The sequence below is a fragment of the Crocodylus porosus genome, unplaced genomic scaffold (assembly GCF_001723895.1).
Source record: "Crocodylus porosus isolate Cpor-Errol unplaced genomic scaffold, CroPor_comp1, whole genome shotgun sequence".
NCBI lineage: Eukaryota > Metazoa > Chordata > Crocodylia > Crocodylidae > Crocodylus > Crocodylus porosus.
In genome coordinates this window covers 20,647,504-20,670,099 of record NW_017728913.1, presented here as the reverse complement: position 1 = coordinate 20,670,099, position 22,596 = coordinate 20,647,504, and the positions used below count along the sequence as shown (strand labels likewise).

Sequence of the window (22,596 nt, the reverse complement as noted above, 5' to 3'; positions counted from 1 at the left end):
TTTGCATTTCACATGCATGCCTCTTCCCTGCTCTAGCCCTTGATGAGGAAGGTGGTAACCACCTTACATCCCCCCCTTGCCCACAGCTCCAACCTGCAGACCTGCTCTCCATGAGCCCGTACTGCCGTCCCAGGTGAATGGGGCAGACTGTCGCACAGACAGCAGTGCCGAGCATGTTTGGAGCCCAAGAGCATGCTGCTGCCTCAGTGCCAGCTGGTGCTGCACAGTTGAGCTCCCTTGGCTGGGGGAGAGAAGCCACTTTTGCAAAAGTGCCCAGTGCCCAGCACAGCAGAATGTCCCTTGCATGGCGCCTTACCTGCCCATGTGCAGCGCAACGTCTCCATGACAGCCCCAGTGTTCAGACCCCTGCTGCGTGCATGGTGTCCCCATGGCAGAGGCAGCAGCAGCAGGAGCCAGTAACAGTCCCTTTGCTGGTGAGCACAACACCCTGTGACCAGTCCCTAAAATACCTTCCCCCTCCCACTGCTTGCCAAGACCTGTAGTCTGTCAAAGGCTTAGGTGGGCCACAGGGTGCAGGGACTAGATTACAATCACCAGGGTGCCCCAGGCACTCAGCCATAATTATCATCTGCAATAACCCCCAAAAGCCAAAAGCTGATAATGTCATCTTCCCTTTAATCGGTGCTGATCTGATAGCCAACCGATATATTGGTGCACCCCTAATTTGGGAAGAAATTCAATAGACCAGTCTAACGCAGACTGATCAAATCTAATACTACATCCATCCGGATTTATCTTAAATCAGTTCACTAAATTTCTGTTCTGTTACAGGTTTAAATCAGTTTCTGATCAGTTATACCAGTCTGCGTGTAATTTCTGTCCCTAGCCTCCGAGTTCTTTGCTATGGAAGAATTGCTCTGTTGTCCTGTAGTCAAAATGAGTGAAGACTAAGTGCTGGTGCTTTCCAAGGAGTGCTTTTAGCCTAACAAGGGTGCCTCAAGCCTAAAAAGATTGAGAACCACTGTGCACACGTACATGCACACACACACATCTCAGGAAAATTCCACTAGGAAAGATAGAGTATTTCCTTCACAGGCATCTTCCCTTTATGCCCCTTTTGTTTATGGGTGTTTCTTACCTAGCAAGAACCACAAAGTCTGATTATATTTAAGAAAGTGTTTGTAAGTAAGTACATAGGGAAGCAAACAGGAGCCTGAGAAAAACAGACTATCAGGCTAAGAGTAGGGTTTTGAAGTTAGTAGACTGTCATGCAAAATTACATCATGTCTGTGCTGCAACCTGGAGTTTTTGCAAACTGAGCCAAAAAGGAACGTTATATGTACTTACAAAATTACCCTATCTTCTGTTTCTCTCTTATTGTCTAACTTGAAAGACATGGAAAATGTATTATTCTTTCACCTATGAAATAGAGTGCAAATAAACAAACCTAGGTAATTTTCATATTTATCCCGCTTCTTAGGTATCTAAGAGCAACCCATCTTTTATTTGACTGCCAGTAGACTGAGGTAAGAAATTTCTTTATTTTGGTATACTATACATTATTGAGTCCAGTTGCAGTGTTCACCAAGTAATCAATAATGATGCATGATCTGGCGGATGGTATTACAAAATATACTGCCACAAGAGTCCAAATGGTAGTTGTTCTTTTCTGCCTATTCGTTTCTTGAAACTATACAGTTATCTAACCAAAGACACTTCATAAATATTAAAAACATTTCCCTAAGTAGTTCTTTTAGATAAATATTTCTGTATAACTACTTACAAAGAATAAAAAAGTAAAGGAACTGAAAATGCAATTGTAACAGCCTCCTCCACTGGCCATTCATAACACTGTACAACGAATAAAGTACTCAGCCATAACAAGAACATCTCTCAAAAGACCAAGAAAAGATTACAGTAATCTAAATTCAGACTTATGCTGGGGCTACTTGTAAGCAAAATGTGACACTCTCACAAGTTGCTGAATTACATTCACACCTCCATCCAGCAAGAAAGAACCTGGGATCACAAGGTCCAAAAATGTAAGATTTCATGATACACTCGCTTTCAGTGATGACAACTTTAGAAATATTTGGGCAGATCTCCAGCTGTCTTCATTAACGTGCCTGAAAAATGGGTGAGCACATGAATATTAATGAGCAATAGTTCAAATATACGCAAGTGAACAAGGCAGTAGTCTGCTCAATTAATATCTATCCAAAAAAAAAAAAAAAAAATACAGAAAAGAAGCCCTGTAACTTCAATGGGAGACCGGTCTTCAGAAGCAGGTTATGGGGTCCTCCATAGCCAAAAAAAAACTTGTCACAACCTTTTGTATGCAAATTCAGAGTCCTACAAGAAAGCCTGACCTTTTTAAATTACTCAGTATTTCCTTCATAGATTTCATAGACATTAGGGCCAGAAGGAACCTCATAAGATCATCAGATCCAGCCCCCTGCCCAAGGGGCGGTATTGCTTCCACACTATTTTCAATGTTAATTCATGTGGCATGCTCGTGCTTTTAAAGTTAACTATGTGTTTAAGTGTTTTGTCAAATTGTGACCCTGATGTGATATAAAATCCTAAATGCATTACATTGTGACCAGTGCAGGCCACAGGGCTAGTAGAAGGGCTAGAAATTCAAGGGAAGGGCAAGTGGGGGTGGAGCCTACAGCCTATATCTAGGGCACAGAGTCCCATGTGCTAGCAGAAAGGCTATGTTAACCCTGATACTGTTGCTTCCCCTATGACTGCTGCCACTACCGGCCTTGCCATCACCACTTGTCCTGCCCTTGCATTCAGATTCGGCCCCACAGACTGGACCTGGACGAGGGCGCAAGGTTAAGTGCGACACCCCTGCCTTAAAAAGCTAGATATGTGCACAGTGATCTTTGCAGATCCCTTATGAAATATTATTGCCTCTGGCATGTATTATAAGCATATGCAAGGGTTTCTAGACTTTGACATTCACTCCTTCAGCTTTGTCAAAACAGCTTACATTTGTTGATTTTCCAGGCAAACTGCAAGGTCCAAGATTTTGAGCAACTTTGGGAATAAGAACAACAAATTAAGATCAAATCCAATGTCCATCCATCCACTGTCTTATTTCTGATAGTAGCCAACAGCAGATGTTTCAGATAAAAAGACCTAGGTAAGTAGGCACATGAGAAATTCTCTGCTCTTTATACAACTTCCAGTGCTGATCTCTTCTGGTTAGAGATTAGCTTAAACTCTAAAGCTTGAGGTTTGATATGCCTTCAAACATGTTTACTGTCACCACTTATAACAGCTCTGGGCATTCTTGATATTTATGGAAATGTCACGCTCCCCTTTGAATCTAGTCTCAACATGACCCTGAAGCAATAATTTTCTATCAAGATACAAGTTGCATTGGCTTTGAATATTTTCACTTTTCAATTTCATTGAATGTTGCCTTACTCTTCTGTCCTGCAGCAGAGAGAACAGAAGATTTTGATCTCTCTCCTCTACCTCATTCACTATTTTCTGTGCTTTTAACAAAGCTGCTGTTATTCATCTCTATTATAAATAATCCAAACATATTTTTCTTCTCTCTTTCTTCATGAGATATTTCTAAGCCCCTGTCATTTTTACCACCTTTCTCTGAACTCCCCTCTCATCTTTGACGAGGTAGCTTCTTTTCCATCTTCTTGTGTAGGACCTTAGCAAAGGTCCAAATATATCTTTGGAGGTCTAAATAAATCATATCTATTGTATCTTCTGTATAAAATATATTCTTGGAATGGACAAAAAACATAAGGGACTAATGAAACAATTTTTCTATACAGAAACAGTGAAGGTTAGAGCATATCATATTATGATTTTCTAGGTGTTTTTCAAGCTACTCTTAATTATTGTTTCAACCAGTTTGTCAAGCATAGGCACACAGACTTCTGATCTGCAATTGCCTGGAACAGCAGCTATATGTAGCAGGTGTTTAGGGATTAAAAAGCCAATGATATTTTCTTTTAAAATATGTTTTTGTGAGCCAGTAATAGTACAGGGGAGTACTCTGGTATTTTGGTTTTGTGAAGATTATTCTATTGTATTTTTAATTTTTAGCCTATCCCCAGTCATTGGGACTTAGGGCACCTCAATACCTTTGAAGGAATAGGTCCTTGTTAGTACAGACTTTACTTCAATACTTAAACAGGGCCTGAAATTAAGTGATGTTAAGACACATTGTGTGTTTAAGTAAAGAACTAACGTACTTATCCAAGACCAGATTCTTATACAGTCAACAGTACATCAGTCAAGGGCAGGTCCACTGATTTCAAGAGAAGTTAATGGAGTAATCTAATTTGGCCCTCAATAGCTGTGTACATCTTGCTCAGTAACCCCCCGGCCACCAACACACACACACACCAAAAAGAAGGAAAAAAGAGGGTTCTTACTCAAGTGAAAACTTTAATTTTTACTGGTTTTCACAAAATATGCTTCATTAGGGCATATAAATTTACTAAAAAACAGCTTCAGGATTTAACCCACAGTGTGTATTGGCTGAAACGTTCATGTTTTAGGAAAGAAATAACCTTTTCGTCAACGCTAAGGTATATTATATTTAAACACTAGCAGTAAAAGTATAAAATCACGGAAAAATGACTGAGTCTCTGGAATGCACTGATTCTGTCAGCCTCAACATATACCAGCTTCTCAGCTGCTGTTGATCCTTTCAAGAAAGGGTTAAGAGAGATCCCCCAACAATAAAACTCAAATAGTCTATTTTACCAGTTTGTATTGCAGTACCTTCCACTGCTTAGGAAAATACCTAATGAATTATTATTCATGGAAACATTTAAAAATTAATTACTTACTAGCTTAATTATTCCATAAATAACATTGAGCCAAAGCATAAATTGACAGAATCAACTGTGAGCAAGAAAAAACATTCAATATGATGGGTGGATACGAAAACAAAAATGTATGCAAATTTCTTATAAATGTAGCAGAATTTTACCAGATGGAGAAATTGGGCAGTTCATCATCATGTTCTCACACCCGCCGAGTTGTTCTAAAACTACCTTTCCTGAAACCAAATATAAGTGGCTTTTATAAGTAAACTACTTAAATAAATCTTGATGTTATGTAAGGACCATCTGAAATTCGTTTTCTTGATTATTTGAGGACATAATGTTGGAATATATATGGAGTTTTGCAACTTGGATGTCACTGCTGACATTACTATGCCATATTCCAAATTATGCTGTTTCGTATTGCCTCACTTTCAGTAGGCAATAGGAAAACAATGCAGGTCCTGCTGGTTCACACAGAGAAAGAATTCTCATTAATTTCACTCCAGGATTTGGCCTAATTGATACCTAAAAGTTTTTAAAATACTGTCCAACTGATTTCACTAACAAACTAAATTTTTGTTTGATCAGAATTAGCCATTAATTGGAGGATTACTTACTTTTATTCCTAATATTAGAATGTTTCCTTTAGCAGGAGTGATTAGTTTGCATTATTCCTTAAGCATATTCTGCTAATTCAGTGTCTGTCATGCATCATGTCTTCCCTAATCAGATATTTTAAACTACTACCTAAGACCCAACCCTTCAAAGACAGCCTCTCTGGGTAGAGTTCCATTGTCTTCATCTCAATGCAGTGATCAATCTGTGGAGTTCAATTTTATCAGGATTAGGGTCAATATTTGCCTTTAAGGCAGAAAAAGACCAGCGTTTTAAAGAGTTATATATTGTTTTGTTTTAATTGTATAGATGTTTTAAATAACCTTATTTCCTTTATTTTTGTATTTCTAGAAGTAATGTTTTGAGGTTTCTTTCCTGATTAGGCAAGATTTTCAATTACTATTATTTATTTTTTAAAGGACAGAATTTATCAATAACATGTCAGAATATTGACCTTTAAAAAAAACAAGTCTGAAAAACTGAATCCTCAAGAGGCATGAAAATACAAATACCTTGTCACAACTTAGAACTGACAGTGATAATCATGATGTGTGAAAAGTATTTTCTTTCCCCAGGTAGTGTCATTTTTTTTAAGTCTGGTTTATATCTATTTTGAAATTAAAACCTACATATAATTTACATATAACAAGCAACTGTCTTTAAAAATAGACAGTTCTAAGGTCTAATTCCAATAGGTGCTTCAAATGACACAAGAATTGTTGTTAACACCATGTCTACATGTGAAGGATATAGAGAATCTCTCAAAACAGCCCTGAAACTTGTAAAATCAAAATTGTTGTAACATAATTTGCAATTGCCAAGGCTAACAAAAACATTTCAAAATCAATTTTTGGTCCTCTTGTCAACAGACTTAGTCTTATCATAAAGTGTGCAAAATAGCTGGTTAAATGCTATGCATCCCCTGAGGCATCATTTTTCACATACCTCAAGAATAGCAGATTCCAGGAGCTATTTTAGAGCAAAATTGATATTTGGCTGTTTTAATCCTAATGATCTCCATTTCTGAATATTGAAGGAGAAAACCACAAACCAGCATTTTGGTAGGCTTTGCTCTGTGTGTACTATCTGCTTGTGCTCAAATGCTCACTGTTCTTGCACGTATCATGTATGTCTGAGGCTCAGAGCCATGTATTTACATAAACACTCAAAACTGAATCCTGCAAGCCTTTATGAATGCAAACAGTCTTGCTAAACTAAATAGGACCATTTGTACAGGTAGGGACTGTGTACATAAGATTTTGCAAGATGAAGCAGTCACTGAGATGTTCCCATCTGTATGGAAGCCCATTTTTACACATTTAGACACTCTACGTTTTCAGTGCCATGGTTGTCTATGTAAACAGAGGATTGCCCAATGATGATCTAAGTTTTTATATACAATGCCTTCATGATCCACCAATTTAAATTGAGTTAATTCTATCTATACAAAAAGACTGGGTACAGAATCAGGCTTCCGATATTTAGGGCCATATTTCCCAACCCCCATTGATTATTTTTGAAAAAAACTATATTATATATAGTAGAAGTCATTTTCAAGGTCTAACAACCAGCGATCCATGGATCAGCAGTCATTAGAGGTACACTGATACATTGGTTTGATATAGATACCAATATAAAAAACACTGGCTGTATCAGATATTGGCCCAATGAAGCCAATAATTTGGCTGACAAATGCTCGTGCTGTATGCAGCCCTCAGGCAGTAAGAAGCACAGCTGGCAGCATGGAGAGCTGCTTCCAGCTGCTAAGTCCAGTGTGATGTAAGGGGAGAGGGAGGGAAGGGGCATGGGGGGGGGATCAACTTCCCCCCATGTGGAGGGATGGGTCAAGGGCAGGCACTGCCCAGGTTGGGGGGGAAGGGGGGAAGCTACTGCTGCCACTGCTTGCACCCTAGGACGGCCCAGGAGGGTGGTGCCCACAGAGCTGCACAGGGCAAGGCAGGACTATTCTTGGCAGGGGCTGGGCTCAGAGCAGGCAATGGCAGCACTGGGAAGATGCTGCATCCACCTCAGATTTCACCACCAGTCTCTTCCCAGCCCAGCCCCAGCTCTTCCCAGCACATGGATGGAGGCAGGGCATTAAGCCGGGGCTGCACAGGGAAGCTGGTGATGGCAACACTGGGAGCGGAGCAGCGGCAAAATCTGAGGTGGATGCAATATCTTCCCAGTGCCACAAGCTCCCACTCTAAGCCCAGCCCCCCCCAACCCCAAGAAGAGCCTCACACAGCCCCGGCTGCAGCCTGCCCCACCCCGCGCAGATCCAGAGGTATATGCCACCACCCCCCATGCCCTCCCAGGGTGTAAGCAGAAGTGGGAGTCACCACTCACCGAGCCACACCCTGCCCCCTCCCTCACTACGTGGGGTGTTGATCTTCTCCCCCATGCTTCTTCCCTCCCCTTCCACCACACCAGACTTACCAGCTGGAGGCAGCTGTATCAGAAATCGGATCAGTATCAGCTGATAAGCCTCCTTAAATATCCACTATCGGTATTGGCCCCAAAAATCTCTATTGGTGCACCCCTAGCAGTCATCAAAATTGTTCTCACAGAGAAGGCTGGTCAATGAGGAAGAGGTACTAACTCCTCTTTCTTGTTTCCAGCTCCAGGTTCTTCATTGGAAAAAAAACAAGGTTATCAGGACTGTAAGCCAAACACCCAGTTCTAGGGAAGCAATGTTGCATAAGGGGTGGGGAAGGAAATTGCGAAAAGGGATGCTAACCTCAAACAGGAGAGGCGGAGCATGTCAAAGGAAACAAGGAGAAAAGAGGACAAGGTGTTTGGGCATCATTTACAGGGGGAAGTTGGAAAGGAAATCTGTAGAAAGGGACAGAAGGATCAGGCAAGAGGGAAGTTTGTGCAGGAGAGTAATGTGAGGGGGAGTAACAGAACAGATGGGAGGTGGATGTGAAATGAAGAGCAAACGTACACAATGTGATTAACTTTCTTAGGAAAGGAAAAAACATTTATTAAACCAAAAGACAGAGCTAAAAATACCAAAATACTTTCCTGGTATGACTTTTCTATGTAAGCAGTTGCTATAGTTGCAACAGGGATGCAAAACAAATGGGAAAGGAGGTTCTCTGCAGATGTACAATCTTGTACAGTTCTCTGTGGGACAAGACAGGCCTTCAAGAGGCTACCAGATGCTGTTTAAACTATAAGAAAGGTTAAGAACCCCTAACTTGGATTCTCTCCCCCACCAAAGAAACTAGAAAAGGAAGACAAATTAATAAGACTAAAGCATCATTTTTTCCTCAAACAGGTTAAATAGACTTGCTCCTGCAATCCTTCACCTTGAAGTTCACTATGACACAATGTACCACAAATCATATTTTTCAGCAGTCTATAACTAAACTTTGAAAAAATAATGTTGGCTAAAGAATGAGCATTCAGTATCTCAACAAAGAAGATAATTTTCTTGTTTGTTTAGTTTAGTTATTGTTATAAACGGTTATGTGTATTCAAAAACAGCTATTCTTCTTCAGGAAATTCTCAGAGACCATCAAAACCACTAACTGGCCATTTCATTTTAGAACCTTTCTATGAACACCCCACAACAGTGAGAAGATCCTTCCATCCAAAAACAGCAAGTGGGACTGCCATGAGCTGATCAATACTATTCTGCTGTTTTCCAGAGGAAGAGGAAGAGCAATCTCAGGCATACCTCCAGGTCTAATCGCTGGATGTGGTGCAAGTTTTCTATAGCTAGCCCAGGGACCTTATCCAGAGTTCCCTTAAACTTGTTTCACAGTGATGTAACACAGCTTGTTCCAATGGGCTAAGTATAGACCGTCAAAAAGCCTGAGGCTGAACAGCCTTTGCAGGTTAGTCTAAGCGGTGTAGACTGAACCAATAAGCAAGTAAACAGACATTCGCTCTTGATTCTAGAAATGCAGCCACATGCCTGCAGTGGCTCAGGCCAGAATGTTGGAGGTGCTACAGCATGCCTCCCTGATCAGCTGGAGCAGACAGCTTGAGCCAAGGTTAGCTTGACCATGCTGAGAGGGGGAATTTGCGGAGGAGGTGCAAAGTATCCTGGGATGCTGGTGGACTGAGTTAATGTGAATCTGCAGAAGAACTGAGACCAAACTTTCATAAACTGATTTAAACTAAATCAGTTCTGTCTAATACTACATCCATGAAGGTCTATCTTAAACCTGTTTCGATCATTTTGAAAATGATTTATGTGCACTGAACTTCTGTTGTGTTACAGATTTGAACTGGTTTCCACTTATACCAGTTTATGTATAATTTCTGTGGTTATACTGGTAACTAGTTATACCAGCTTATGTGCCAGCCACCTAGCCATGGTGCCATTCTTGATTTGCACCAACAAAAGCATACTCAGTCAAGTCCTTAAGAAAAGTGATCTAAGTGTGAGACTAAGCTTTTTCAGGAATGTCACATAATAAAATCTTAAACCTAACATTTTAGCCTACCTTTCAAACAATACTGGTAGAAAAATGCACTGCTATGTAAGGGATGGAGAGAAATAAAGAGAAAGAGAGAACATATTTAGCAGAAGGTAGGGTAGAGATGCACCTTAAAGATTAACTGAATCAATGATGCATAAGCTTTTGCGAGCAACAGTTCACTCCTGCTAACACAGCTAACTGTGTTAGCTCTCTCCACTAACTACCTCTGTCCACTAATATGTCTGTAAATTGTTGCTGAGATACAACAACAATGCAACATTTCAGAAACAAATATTATTTTTAAAAAAAGATTTCTAATCAGTCGAACTTACCCTCAGGGCTAGGGACAGAAGTCACACATAAACCAGTTTAAGTCATCAGAAAAGCATTTAAAACCGTAATAGAGTAGAAGTTCAATGCACATAAACCACGTTCAAAATGGCTGAAATGTAGACTTAACTCATTTGAGTCAATCTAGTTTATGAACCTTCTGTCCCAGTCCTGTTCCTGGTTCAAGGTAAATCACAATCCTCCAGCATCCCAGCATGTTTTGCAGCCCTGGGCTGGGCTGATCTATCTGCTCCAGCGCAGAAGGGTTGGGGTGGAAGCAGGGACTGCCCCCCAAGCAAACCCTGGCTAGGTTCTGGGGCCAGGGAGGGGGATTAGGTTAACCCCCCCTCCCATTAAGTACAGGACTGCCCTGCCTTGCTAAATTTACTGCTGGCTGTGACTGTGTACTACAATCCTAAAGGAACCTAGAACCAGGAAGAGAAAGTGATGACTATCCCTGCAGAGTCCTTCTGCCATGATTCTGGACTGCAAATCCCAGAAACCTCGGGGGCAGCAGGAAGAGGAAGCAAACACACAGCTAATGCTGGATACATGCCAGAGAGCCATATTCTAGCACCACCACTCACCCCTCCCCCACCCCCCAGCCTCTGACCTAAGCTGCTGCAGGCATGTGGCTGCTTTTCCTTAATCAAAAGTAAATGTGTGTTCCATTGTTTCTCAGTTTAATCTCTGAAGCTTAGACTAACCTGCAGAGACTGAATCCATTCAACCTGAGGCTTTTTGACTGTCTGTACTTAGCATAAAAGTCCAGATCAAAGTTAAGGCCCATGAATGAGACCAGGTGATTAAGCTTGCTATGGTTTCTACTGCCTCTGGTATATCTGTTCTCTGGATAAATAAAGGACTTTAGACTCTAATTCTATCTGGCCTGTTAGGAGCATTACATTTTCTAAATACAATATTTAAAATCGTGCTATATGGCACATCTCTCATAGTATTACATGGAATGAATCCTAACTGTATAAATTACAAAACGGATTCAAATGTGTGATCGGAAGTTTTAAAAAAAATCTTCAATTACCCAAGAGCATATTGGATTGTTTACAGTACTTGAAAAATAAAAAGACATATATGCCAGAACACAAAACACAACCCTGAAATAGTCTTCTATCCATACTTTGTTGCACAAACTAAAACAGAAAAGCAAAAAAAAAATCCATTCCTGTCACAGAAGGTTGATGATATGACATCAGCAAATAAAAGTTAGATTGCAGATATACAGATGGCACTTTATAACAAAAGTAATCATATGCAACTCTTACATAGAGCTGTTCATGTTCAAACACTGCACAAACACTATACCATTATTAGTGAGGTAAGAAGCATTATTGTCTCCATCAACAAATTGGAGGATTGGACCAAAAGAAATCTCATGAGGTTCAAGAAGGACAAGTGCAAAGTCCTGCAGTTAGGATGGAACAATCCCATGCACCAGTACAGGCTGGGGTGTGACTGGCTGGACAGCAGGTCTGCAGAAAAGGACCTGGGGGTACAGTGCACAAAAAGCTAAATGAGCCAGCAGGGTGCTCTTGTTGCCAAGAAGGCTAATGGTATACTGGGTTGTATTAATAGGAGCGTTCCCAGTAGGACAAGGGAAGTGATTAGTCCCCTCTATTCAGCACTGGTGAGGCCACATCTGGAGTGCCATGTTCAGTTTTGGGACCCCACTACAGAAAGGATGAGGACAAATTGGAGATAGTCCAGTGGAGGGCAGAAAGGATGTGAACATCCAATGGAAGGCAACAAAAATGGCTGGGGAACATGACTTGTGGGGAGATGCTAAGGGAACTGGGCTTATTTAGTTTGGAGAACAGAAGATTGAGGGAGAATTTAATCAACTTCAACTACCTGAAGGGTGATTTGAAAGATGATGGACCAATATTGTTCTCAGTGGTGGCTGATGACAGACCAAGGAGCAACGGTCTCAAGTTGCAGCAAGAGGAGATTTGGTTAGACATCAGAAAGAACTGTCTTACTGGGAGGTTAGTAAAACACTAGAACAGGCTACCCAGAGAGGTTGTGGACTCTCCCATCCTTGGAAGTTTTAAAGACCTGGTTAGACAAAGCCACGGTTAAGATGATCTAGTTGGGGATGGTTCTGCTTTGAGGAAGGGTTTGAACTAGATGACCTCCTGAGGTCCTTTCCAACCCTTAATTTTCTACAATTCTATGATTTCAAAAAGCTCAGCCACCTCCCAATAGTTTGCATGCCAAGATGGATACGGAACTGAACCATCTAGAAAGAGAGGTCATACTTTCAAAAGTAGCCTATAGACATGCTCCACTCACTCCAGCGCCAACTGGAAAAACAAATAAATAAATAAATAATTTGGTGTAGTACGCGTATGTGGGGAATTTAAAGTAAACCCTGTACTGGAAGTTGATAAATACCCCTACCTCCAACTGAAGATATATTTGCCACAGTAGCATAGGGGCAGAGATTTAGCAAAACTGATTTAGCACAATCTTACTTACAGATGGAAGTAGAAGATTCAAAGGGTTACCATAAATATGTAAAAGGGGTTATACCAGTACAATAAATTAGTGTTTGATATTCCCTCCACTCCTGCTATATAACAACAAGCAATAGATCAACTGTTACAAGCCATTCCAAAAACACAACGTTATTTGGATGCCATTAGTGTAGCTGATTAAAATGATGAATACCTGAGAAGTCTGAAGAGAGTATTAGAACATTTAGAAAAATATGAGTTGCAAGCAAATCATGCAAAATGCAATTTTTTCAGGAAGTCAGTTGCTTATTGTTCATGTTATTCATGTGCAAGTCTTCATATAAATCTCAAGAATAGATTAAAGCAGTTTTAGAAGTCCCACAGACAAAAGATGTTTTACAACTTATATTAAATAATAAATCCTAGAAAAGATCTAAGAGGATTTTAGCAAACCTATCAGTGGTGGTGTATCCTTTAAAATTCCTTGCTGCAAATGGGTATGGTCACATTACTGTCAGAAATCTCTTACAAGCAAAGACTTTGGTGACATCACATAAGCCACTTGTTCATGTTCACGTTAACTCATCATTGCTTGTCAAGCTAGCATGTGATGCAACCAGAGCCAACTGTAAAAAATAATAAATAATTGGGACTGTTAAGTTATATCACATACTATGGTACTGAACGGTGCATAACATTTGCATTTTAAATCACAGTAGCAGAATGAAATTATGCACAGATGGACGAAAAAGCTTTAAGTCTGGTGTGTGGAATGAAGAAATGTAATCTATACCTACGTGGGAGAAAGTTTACCAACCCTTAGTCCAGATCACCAACCCTTAGTCCAGGGGTGGGCAAAATCTGGCCCGCGGGCTGCATCCGACCCACCAGCCCATTCTATCCAGCCTGAGGGGCCTCTAAACATTTTAGAAAATTAATTTTTATCTGCCCCTGGCTGCCTGTCAGAGATGGGAGGCAGCCAGCAGCAGCAGGACCCAGTGGGAGCCTGTGGCTGACCAGCAAGGGTGGCCTGACTCCACCCCACTCTCAGCCCCCCCATCCCCCTCCCACCCTCAGCCCCCAACTGGAAGCCTCTATGGCTTTTGGCCTCACAGCCCTGGAGCAGTTCCCCCCCCTCCCTTCGTCCAAGTGAAAATTAAGGTAAGATTGGATGGAACAAGGTGGGGGGAACCACTGCAAACAGCCCAGCAGCCAGGAGCCCTGTGGTACTTCCTGGGACAGGCTAGAGCCAGAGCTGGAAGCAGCGGTGGGGGGGTGGGGGTAGAGGGAAGCAGCTGCAGCAGAAGAGCCATGAGAAGTGGCAGGGGCTTCTGGGAGTGGCACAGCAGCAGGGGAGGGGGGCTTCAGAGAGCAGCGTGGGAAGTGGCAGCAGCAAAGCAAGTGGTGGGGGCTGTGGGGAGCAGCACAGAAAGTGGCAGCAGCCAAGGGAAGTGGTGGGGGCCACAACGAACAGTGGTCTGCAGGAAGTGGTCCAAGAAGCAGCGGGGGCTATGGGGAGCAGTGTGGGAAGCAGCAGGGGCCGCAGAGAGTGGTAGAAGCCACAGGGAGCAGCATGGCGAGGGGCAGGGGCTGCAGGAGCCACAGGGAGCAGCGCGCCAAGTGGTGGGGACTGCAGAGAGCAGCAGGAGCCATGGGGAATGGCACAGCAAGTGGCGGGGGAAGTGATGGGGACCACAGGGAATGGTGGGAGCCATGGATAGCAGTGCAGTGAGTGGCAGGAACCACGGGGAGCAGCAGGCAAGCATGCAGGAGGGAATCCAAGGAAACACAAGTAGCAGGTGGGAGCATGAAGCCCATGCAGGTGCCTTGAGGGCAGGGACCCAGGGTTGGGTAGCAGGAGCGCAGAGCCTGGGCACAGGGTCTGCCTGGCTGTGTCGCATGAGGCTCACATGCAGTCTGCTAGAGCCACACACAATGGAGCCAGCAGCCTGGCCCCATCTCCCTTTCTCCCAATCCACCCACCATAACCCCACACTCCCACTGTTCCCACCCCAACCACATACCCGACAACCACCTGCCATACCCACACCCCATCACATACACCCCTTTACTGCTCAGACACAACATATAGTAGGACTGCATTTTGAGCTATTATGAAGTCACCTCTACATAGACTTTTAAAACAAATAAATCAAATTGTAAATAAAATTAAAATAACTTATAGTAGAAGTTTTATTTTTTAGTATATAATTTGAGGGGGGTTCTGGTTTCAAGACTGCAGCACCCTTCATCCCAAAAGGAGTACTTCCAGGGCAAAAGGAGAGACTTCCAGTGGCAAAGGTCAGGAGCTAGGGCCAGGACTTCCAGTCCCAATATGGCAATCGGGGCAGGGCCGGTGTCAAGGGGCAGGGCTACCTATGAGGCCCTCAACAGCTCCCCAAAACTCAGTAAGTGGCACTTCACCCAAAATAATTGCCTGCCCCTGCCTTAGCCTCAATTTTTTGGTGAAGAAAGGAATGCCCAGGACAAGTGCAGCACATATGGAACAGTGGTCTCTCTTTTTGGTCGGTTACACCTATGACATAGTATACAAAAGAATGTAGGCACATGGAAATGCTGATGGATTCTCACTTACCTATGAAAGAACCTTCTGTAATTAGGGGTGCACTGATAGAGATTTTCTGGGCCAATACCAGTGGCTGATTTTTAAAGGAGCCATATCAGCCAATACCTACCCAATTCTGATATGCAGCTGGGCAGCTTGAAAACCAGCGTTGGGCTGGTAAGTCCAGTGTGAGGGGAGGGGTTTGGGGAGGGAAGAGGCAGGGGGAGCAGATTGAGGCCCCTGCGGTAAGGGAGGGAGTGAGGCTGGGGCAGGGGCAGTCACTGCTCATCTGGGGCAGGGGGAAGTTGGCGTGGGCGGGAGCTGTGAGCACCTGGAAGCCCCACTGAGCAGTGCCTGCATCAGCCCCACTCCCTCCCTCCCCCTGGGGTCTCGATCTGCCCTCCCCACCCCCTTCCCCGACACCAGACTTACCAGCCAGATGCTGGTCTCCAAGCTGCTGGCCCCATGCATGCCGCAGCTGTGCACATGCAGGAGGAATTAAATTGGCCACATTATCAGCCACATCAGGCAAAAAAAGCCAATTTCCGATGCTTTCAATTTTCCCTATATCGGTCCCAATCCAATATGGGAACGATGTATTTGTGCACCTCCATCTGTAATGGAAATAGAATCTACTGAAACTGTTAACTTATTTCAGCTGGAATATGCCCCAGTGACCTGCAGTATGATTGGGCAAGAAACCAAGAAATATCCCACGCTGGCACACACATGTATGAAGCTACCCTGAAAGGCTAGAAATATACAGACAGTCCTAATTTAGCATCCTTTTATGCACATAAAGAACTTGCTATACATCAAGTATGTCACATGGGGCAGGCGCAGGGGAGATTTGTCTTGTTATACCTAGCAAACTGCACACAAGAATTTTAGAAGAGCTATACGTAGGGTATCTAGGAGTTGTGAAAATGGAGGCATTAGCCAGAAACTTTGTATGGTGGCCAGTTATTGATCAACAATAGAACGCCTTGGGAAGAGAATGTATGGGATGCCAACACATATAGAAGATGACCAAACCGGCACCATTACACCCATGGGAATGACCATCCCTTCCCTGGCAATGGTTCTGTATTGATTCTGCAGGACCATTTTTAGGGTTGATGTACCTAATGGCAGTGCATGACTACTCCAAATGGCTGGACGTTTTCTGCATGAAAACCATTACAGCAGCAGACAGTAAAAACTGTGAAGCTATTTATAAAGGACAGGATTGCCAGAACAAGCTGTAACTGACAATGGCCCACAATTCAGTCTGGATGGTTCATGAGGAAAAAAGGCATCCAGTATATCACTTCTGCACCATACCATTTGTGGCCGCACCCAGCCACAAATCAGCTGGCTGAACAATTTTAAAGATGCCTTGCTTTCCATGAAAGAAGAGGAGGGGTCAGGACAGCAGACGATGGCCCTCTTTTTTGGTAAGATGTCAGAATGTAGTATGTGTTACAACAAATAAGATGCCAGGAATACGGTTTACGGGCCACAATCTCAGGTTACGATTGGACTTAACAGTAACAAGTTAGAAATTGCCAGATAATTCAGGCTATGACAAGGACCTCTCAACAACTACATGCAGGCCAAGAGTTATCGGCCTGTGATTACCAGGGTTTAAAGAAATGGCAGCCTGCAGTTGTGACTGCACAAAACTGTTCCTTTGTCCTACGCCGTGCAAGTGACACCTAATATTGTTTGCCACCGTCACATCAACCAATTCTGAGATACAGGCATGAGTACTGAATAGAGCAGAGCAACAACAGCTGGAGCTCCATCAGCTTTGCAGTCTACAGCAGCAAACTTAAATTCTACAAAGCTAAGTAGACAGGACTTAATAATGTTGAGCTACCTGCATCTATTAAGGAGACATCTGAATCAGACATGGATGAAGGCAGGCCATCTCCTCTGGACTATGTTCTAGGGAATGATAGCCATTACACAGAAAGGAAATGTAAACATGACCCCAACTTAGTACTCGGTGCAGCACATTCTCAGGAAAGTGATAAAGAAAGTGATCGTGATTAGCCAGAAAAGAAACACAAGCCACTTAAGAAGACTACATTCTGTGTGTTAATCCACTGTGTGTTAAGTCATTTCTAAAGGTGGGGATAAGATGTGATACATGTGAACGTGTTGAATCTACATGGGTGAATCAAAAAATACTTTTTGTTCAATCTGCTAATGCCAATGCATGCATAGTTCTACTTCACGTTTACAATATATTCTGTATCTGCCAGTCTGGTAGCACACTTTCCTGCACTTATGGCTGGCGTCATTAATTTATGAATACCTTAGACAAAGCTAACAGAACTGGGAATACCAACCAGGATTCTTCATCTTCCTACTTACATTACTAGACTGCCCCTCCTCCTACTTACTGTCTCTTATTCACATACCATTTTTAATAAAACACTGTCACATTTATTAACCCCACAAATAATCAACATGTGAAAATGATAACTATCTATTATTATTCTTTGAAGATTATTATTTCTTGCTGTGTTTATAGGCAAAACAAACAACCTCTTGGGTGCCCAAACCAAAGCAAGCCTTACATGTAGTTTTGGAATTATCAGTGAAAAGACTCATCATCTGAAAAAGCTAATTCTTCAAAACTGCAACTCGTTGTCAGAACACATGAAGTTTAATGCAACTTTCTTTGGGAAAGGCATCTTGGGTTCCAGATGGACTCTGGTGAAAATGAAAGCAAAACCCATTCCAGAAAATGGCACTTAGGTGGTATGTTAGAAACTTAGGTTCAAGTCCATACTACAAAAACAAAAACAACGACAACAATAATAAATACATACATACATACTATAGCTTTTCCCTGCCCACCTATACCCTTACCGCAAGTCCTTAGAACTCTCTTAATGCATGTACCTGTATTTCTAGGAAATCAGAAAATGATATATTATGCTTTATAGGAATTTTCTTGTGCCAGATACTAGCATTTAGTACCACACTAACAACCTAGCAGAACAACCTGCAAGCCAGAGTTACCCAAGACCCTAAACCAGCGATTCTGAATCAGGGTGCCTTGAGACCTTTTCAAGGATGTCACAAAGTGCCACGCTGTTAGATTTACAAACATGATTCACCAGATAAATCCAGAGATTTCAAACAGAAATTCATAGCTGGTCTTTCTGAGTTTTTTTGCAACAGAAAAACTGCACTGTTATTTTCCATAAGCAAAAAAAATGAACACTAAGAGCTGACACTTTCCAAGGGATGCCTGAAATCTATCCAGGGGTGCCTTAAGTCTAAAAAGGTTGAGAAGCACTGCCTTAAACAGATTAATTAATAGTAACTTCTTTAAACACCATTCTCCATACTCCTTAGAAAGAAAGACTATTCAAATGTGTACAAGCACCCCTAAAATTCATAGTGACCACTGGGTAGTATGTTCTGGTAAATTCCTCCAAGCCATCCTTACTAGGATGTGCTCCCCTACCTGAAATGTAGTGCACATGACTTACTGAAGCTACAATTTGCTCCAGCTGGGAATCTGCCACATGACAGACTATGCATTAGAGCATAAACATTTTGGAAAGTCTCATATACATTCTATGGTATATACACTGAACAGTAACCTGCAGCATGGCAGCAAGGTAAGCAGATGATCTGGGGAAAAGCAGAATGGAAATGACTTTTCATACATGTAAGTCCACCTTGCATACGACTGCATCTGAGGGATTCTTACTTAACATAGAAGCTTTCTGGGACAAGTTAAGTCCCTGTAATCAGTATGCATTCCAGCTGAAAACTATTGTAAAATGTTTTTGCATAGAAGAACCTGATCTAAATCTCTTCACTCTTTACAGAAGGAACTCCCACATTTTTCATTCACCCTCTGTCCTTCAAATTACAATAGGTTACCAGACAGGCTTCTAAATCTATCTAAATCTCCTGAACACTTGAAAAACATTGTCTTGTAGGGTAAAATTAGTTTTATAGTGTTTCTTCATGCAGAACACTGGGTAGAAACTCATATATATCTAGTATAATTTTTCCTCATCCTGTAAATTTACATAAAATAATTGCAGACCCTCTGCACAGTCCCTGAAGGTCTAGCAAAAAAAGCTAACACTGACCTTAGCATACAAATTCTGTTGGCAGTGAATACATTTCCTAAATGGGGACCTCTCATGTCATCCTGTTGCTTCACATTTGGCACATCTAAACAAATCTGAGCATGAGAGTCTCACACTTCTATGTGCATAGTCTGTGTCACTGGTCCTCACATCAGACCCCAACACAATGACACATGGAAGTGAAGAACTCAACAGAAAGAAGGGAGATAGAATCAGACCAAGAGAGAACAAATGTTTACAATATAATTGTAAGAGGTACAGAGCACCTGTAATTACTCTTTAGCAACTAGGGGAACTGCAGACACTAGCTGTCTCAAAGTATAAATATGATCTTAGGGTTTGGGGAGAGTCAGATAATTACTCATCTGTAAGGAAGGATCTCCATCTTTCCTTATAACCCTCATGCATAGAACAAATCTAATGCGCAATGGCATATATATGATGCAGCTGGGATTTTGCAAAGCTAAAAGGGGCTTATTCAATGGACAGCATGGGGACTCATTAAGGCAAACAGGAACTTTAACATAGGTAAAGGTGTTGGGGGCTTACATATCACTTTGCTGTAGTTATCTGAGCACTTAGAAGAGAATAAGATCCTGCATAGGAGCATTACTCACTTCTAGTTAGTATAAGTGAAGAAGATTCACTCATGGCTGATCTTACACAAAATACTGAAATTAGACCAAATTAGTTGCCGCCTTCCTGCATTCTCAGAAGTAAAACAAAAGGGTGGAGAAACACATTCAATCAGGTCTCTTACATTCTTACCTTTTGTTCTTTCCTACACATTATATTTCCTTTCTTGAAGCAGATACATGCAAACATTTTTAAATGAAAAGTTTTGCACAAAGTAATTCAATAAATGTAGACAAAAGCACTACCTACAAACTAAACAAAGAAAATAAAAAAGAGGGGTAGAGATTCTCACTGCACCAGAAAACACCCAAAAAGCCCAAATAGGTGGTGACCAGATCAGAGACAACTTTTTGGGGAAGGAAAAAGAAAAAAATTAAGCTCCTTGCATGTTTTTAATGGGAGCAAATTAACAGTTTGCAGTTGTTTCTACTCTTTTTGAACTTGTGCATTCCTCAGTGGTAAGCAAAGAATACTTAGCAATTCACACTTAGGAAATGAATATTTTTGTGATTAGGAAAACGTAGCATCTGCATATTTGGCATATACGTTCACCACATTCTCCACAATAAATTAAACAAATATACATACACATACAGAAGACAGCCTTTGGCTGAACTACATTTCAGAGTAAAAAAAATAACTAAGCTAATTAATGAACAGAAGACATCTACATAACTAAAGCGCTTGCTTTACACCAAGACTGTTATGAATGGACCACCAGTGCTTAGAGAAGCCAGCCCATGACAAATTTGGCCAGAAAAAAAAGTGACAACTACATTCACTGAAGTAACTGTCAACCTTTCATTTCCACCCAGGAGAACTTTTACAATCTTTTTTCTCTGATGCCTGAAGAAGGGTGTTTGTCCCTGAAAGCTTGCAATTAAAGATATTTTTTTCTTTTGCAAAAATCTAGTTGGTCTAATAAAAGATATCATCTCTACCATGGGTCCCAGTTGCTTTTTCTTCTAGAGCAATGCGGCTACAACCTGGATTCCTGGTCCCAAGGAAGTCAATGCAAGTTTTGCCATTACCATGAATGGATGCAGAACCAGACCCTCTGCCAAACCTATCAACCCAAAACCAATTTTTACAAACCAACAGAGACTCTAGAAAGGCAATTATTCCCTTGGCAAGGAAAATGTGTCAGGACAGTTTCACTCTCCTCCAACTGGAAATAAAGAGGATAATATTTCATTGTCTTAGACAAAGGCAATATAAACAGCCCTTAATACACTAGATAAGGCCACAAACGTTAGTCCAGGGGTGGGCAATTATTCTGGGCAGAGGACCGCTTACTGAGTTGTGGCAAGCCATCAAGGGCTGCATGACAGGCAGCCAGAGGCAGATAAATATTAATTTTCTAATTTTTTTAGGGGCCCCACAAGCCGGATAGAACGGCCTAGCGGGCCGGCCATCAGCCCCCGGGGCCGCATTTTGCCCACCCCTGCGTTAGTCTGATGTGGTTTTAAATGCAATCCTGTGCTGGTCTCCCCCCCCCGTACCCACATGCACAAACTCAGAGTGGAGTTGAAAGTGTAACTCTTGTGTACAGAGTTGCTTAGTATTCATTTACATAGTTATATGAGCAGATAATTATACCAAGCATTGGGAAACCGGTCTGAAGCCAGTGCCCACTGGACCAAAGTCAACACAGCAAAAGAGATGCCAGGGTGCTGGAAGTCCGGCACAGTTGCAACGGAGACTGTCAAGTGGCATCCGAGGATGGGCCAAGGGGGGGATCTCCAGGGCAAGCCAGGGAGTTAGAGACCCTCTGGAGAGCGGGCTGCTCTCTCAGGGCGAAGTGCTGCGAACTGAGTAAGTGGCCACGATTCAAGAAGCAGGTTGCAAGGGAAGGTGGCGGGGGGAGGAGGAGAGCTGGCAGAGGGAGAGGGGGGGGGGCACAGAAACTCCTCTCACGTGGTGGCAGCACCCAGCACGTGCGAGCAGCAGCCGGGCTTGCGCGGGGCCGGGGCAGACCCCCGGCTCTCCCGCCTGCCCGGGGCCGCAGGAGGCCGCGGCGCTACCCGGGCGGGGGAGCGGGGCACCGCGTCCCGCACGTTGCGGGCTCCGAGCACGACCGGCCCCGGCCGCGGCTTTGTGGGAGCGGCGAAGCAAGGTCCCCAAGTCCAAGTCCACTTGCTGCTGCCCCCGGGCCCCAGGGGAGCAGCAGGTGAGCTCCGGGGGGGAGCATCCCACTTACCGGCTTTACAAGGGTCTTTGTAATCGATCCCCTCGGCGGGGTCCTCCTCGCTCAGCCCGTACGGGTAGTCGTAGTCGGGGGGCAGCTCCCGGGCGCACGCCGTCCAGCCGGCCAGCCACAGGGCCACCCGCCAGCCCAGCATGTTGATGCTCCGGGGGGCGCGGGGATGCGGCGGGGCTCCTCCGGCCCCGGGAGGTAGCCGCGCTCCGCGGGTGGCAGCGGGAGAGGGCGGCTGCCTCCCCCCCTCGCACGACACAAGTTGCCGGGGGGCAGGCGGCGACCCCCCGCCTCTGTCAAGCGCCGGGGAGAAACTTTGGCGCTGCCCGCTGCCGCCAGGGCTCCGCGGCCGAGCCGTGTGCCGGCTGCCCGCCACCGCCCCCGCCGCGGGAAGGTGGAGCCGGGCTGCACATCAGCCAGGGGCAGCGAGAGGGAGAGCGAGCGCCGCCGCCGCCTCGGCCCCCTTC

The 22,596-nt window shown here is 43.3% G+C and overlaps 1 protein-coding gene across 3 annotated transcripts in view; it reads right to left on the bottom strand.

Annotated features, from left to right (window-relative positions):
- The window catches only part of TLL1 (tolloid like 1), a 241,614-nt gene extending 219,027 nt beyond the window's left edge, over positions 1 to 22,587 (bottom strand). Inside the window, exon 1 of one of the 3 annotated variants that reach the window (XM_019534585.1) lies at positions 22,133 to 22,587. In XM_019534585.1, coding sequence (XP_019390130.1) covers positions 22,133 to 22,274 — 142 coding nt within the window. In that variant the 5' untranslated portion in view covers positions 22,275 to 22,587. The remainder of the gene's footprint in view (positions 1 to 22,132) is intronic. The other 2 variants (XM_019534586.1, XM_019534587.1) reach the window with 2 other exon arrangements.
- Between the last annotated feature and the right edge of the window lie 9 nt (positions 22,588 to 22,596).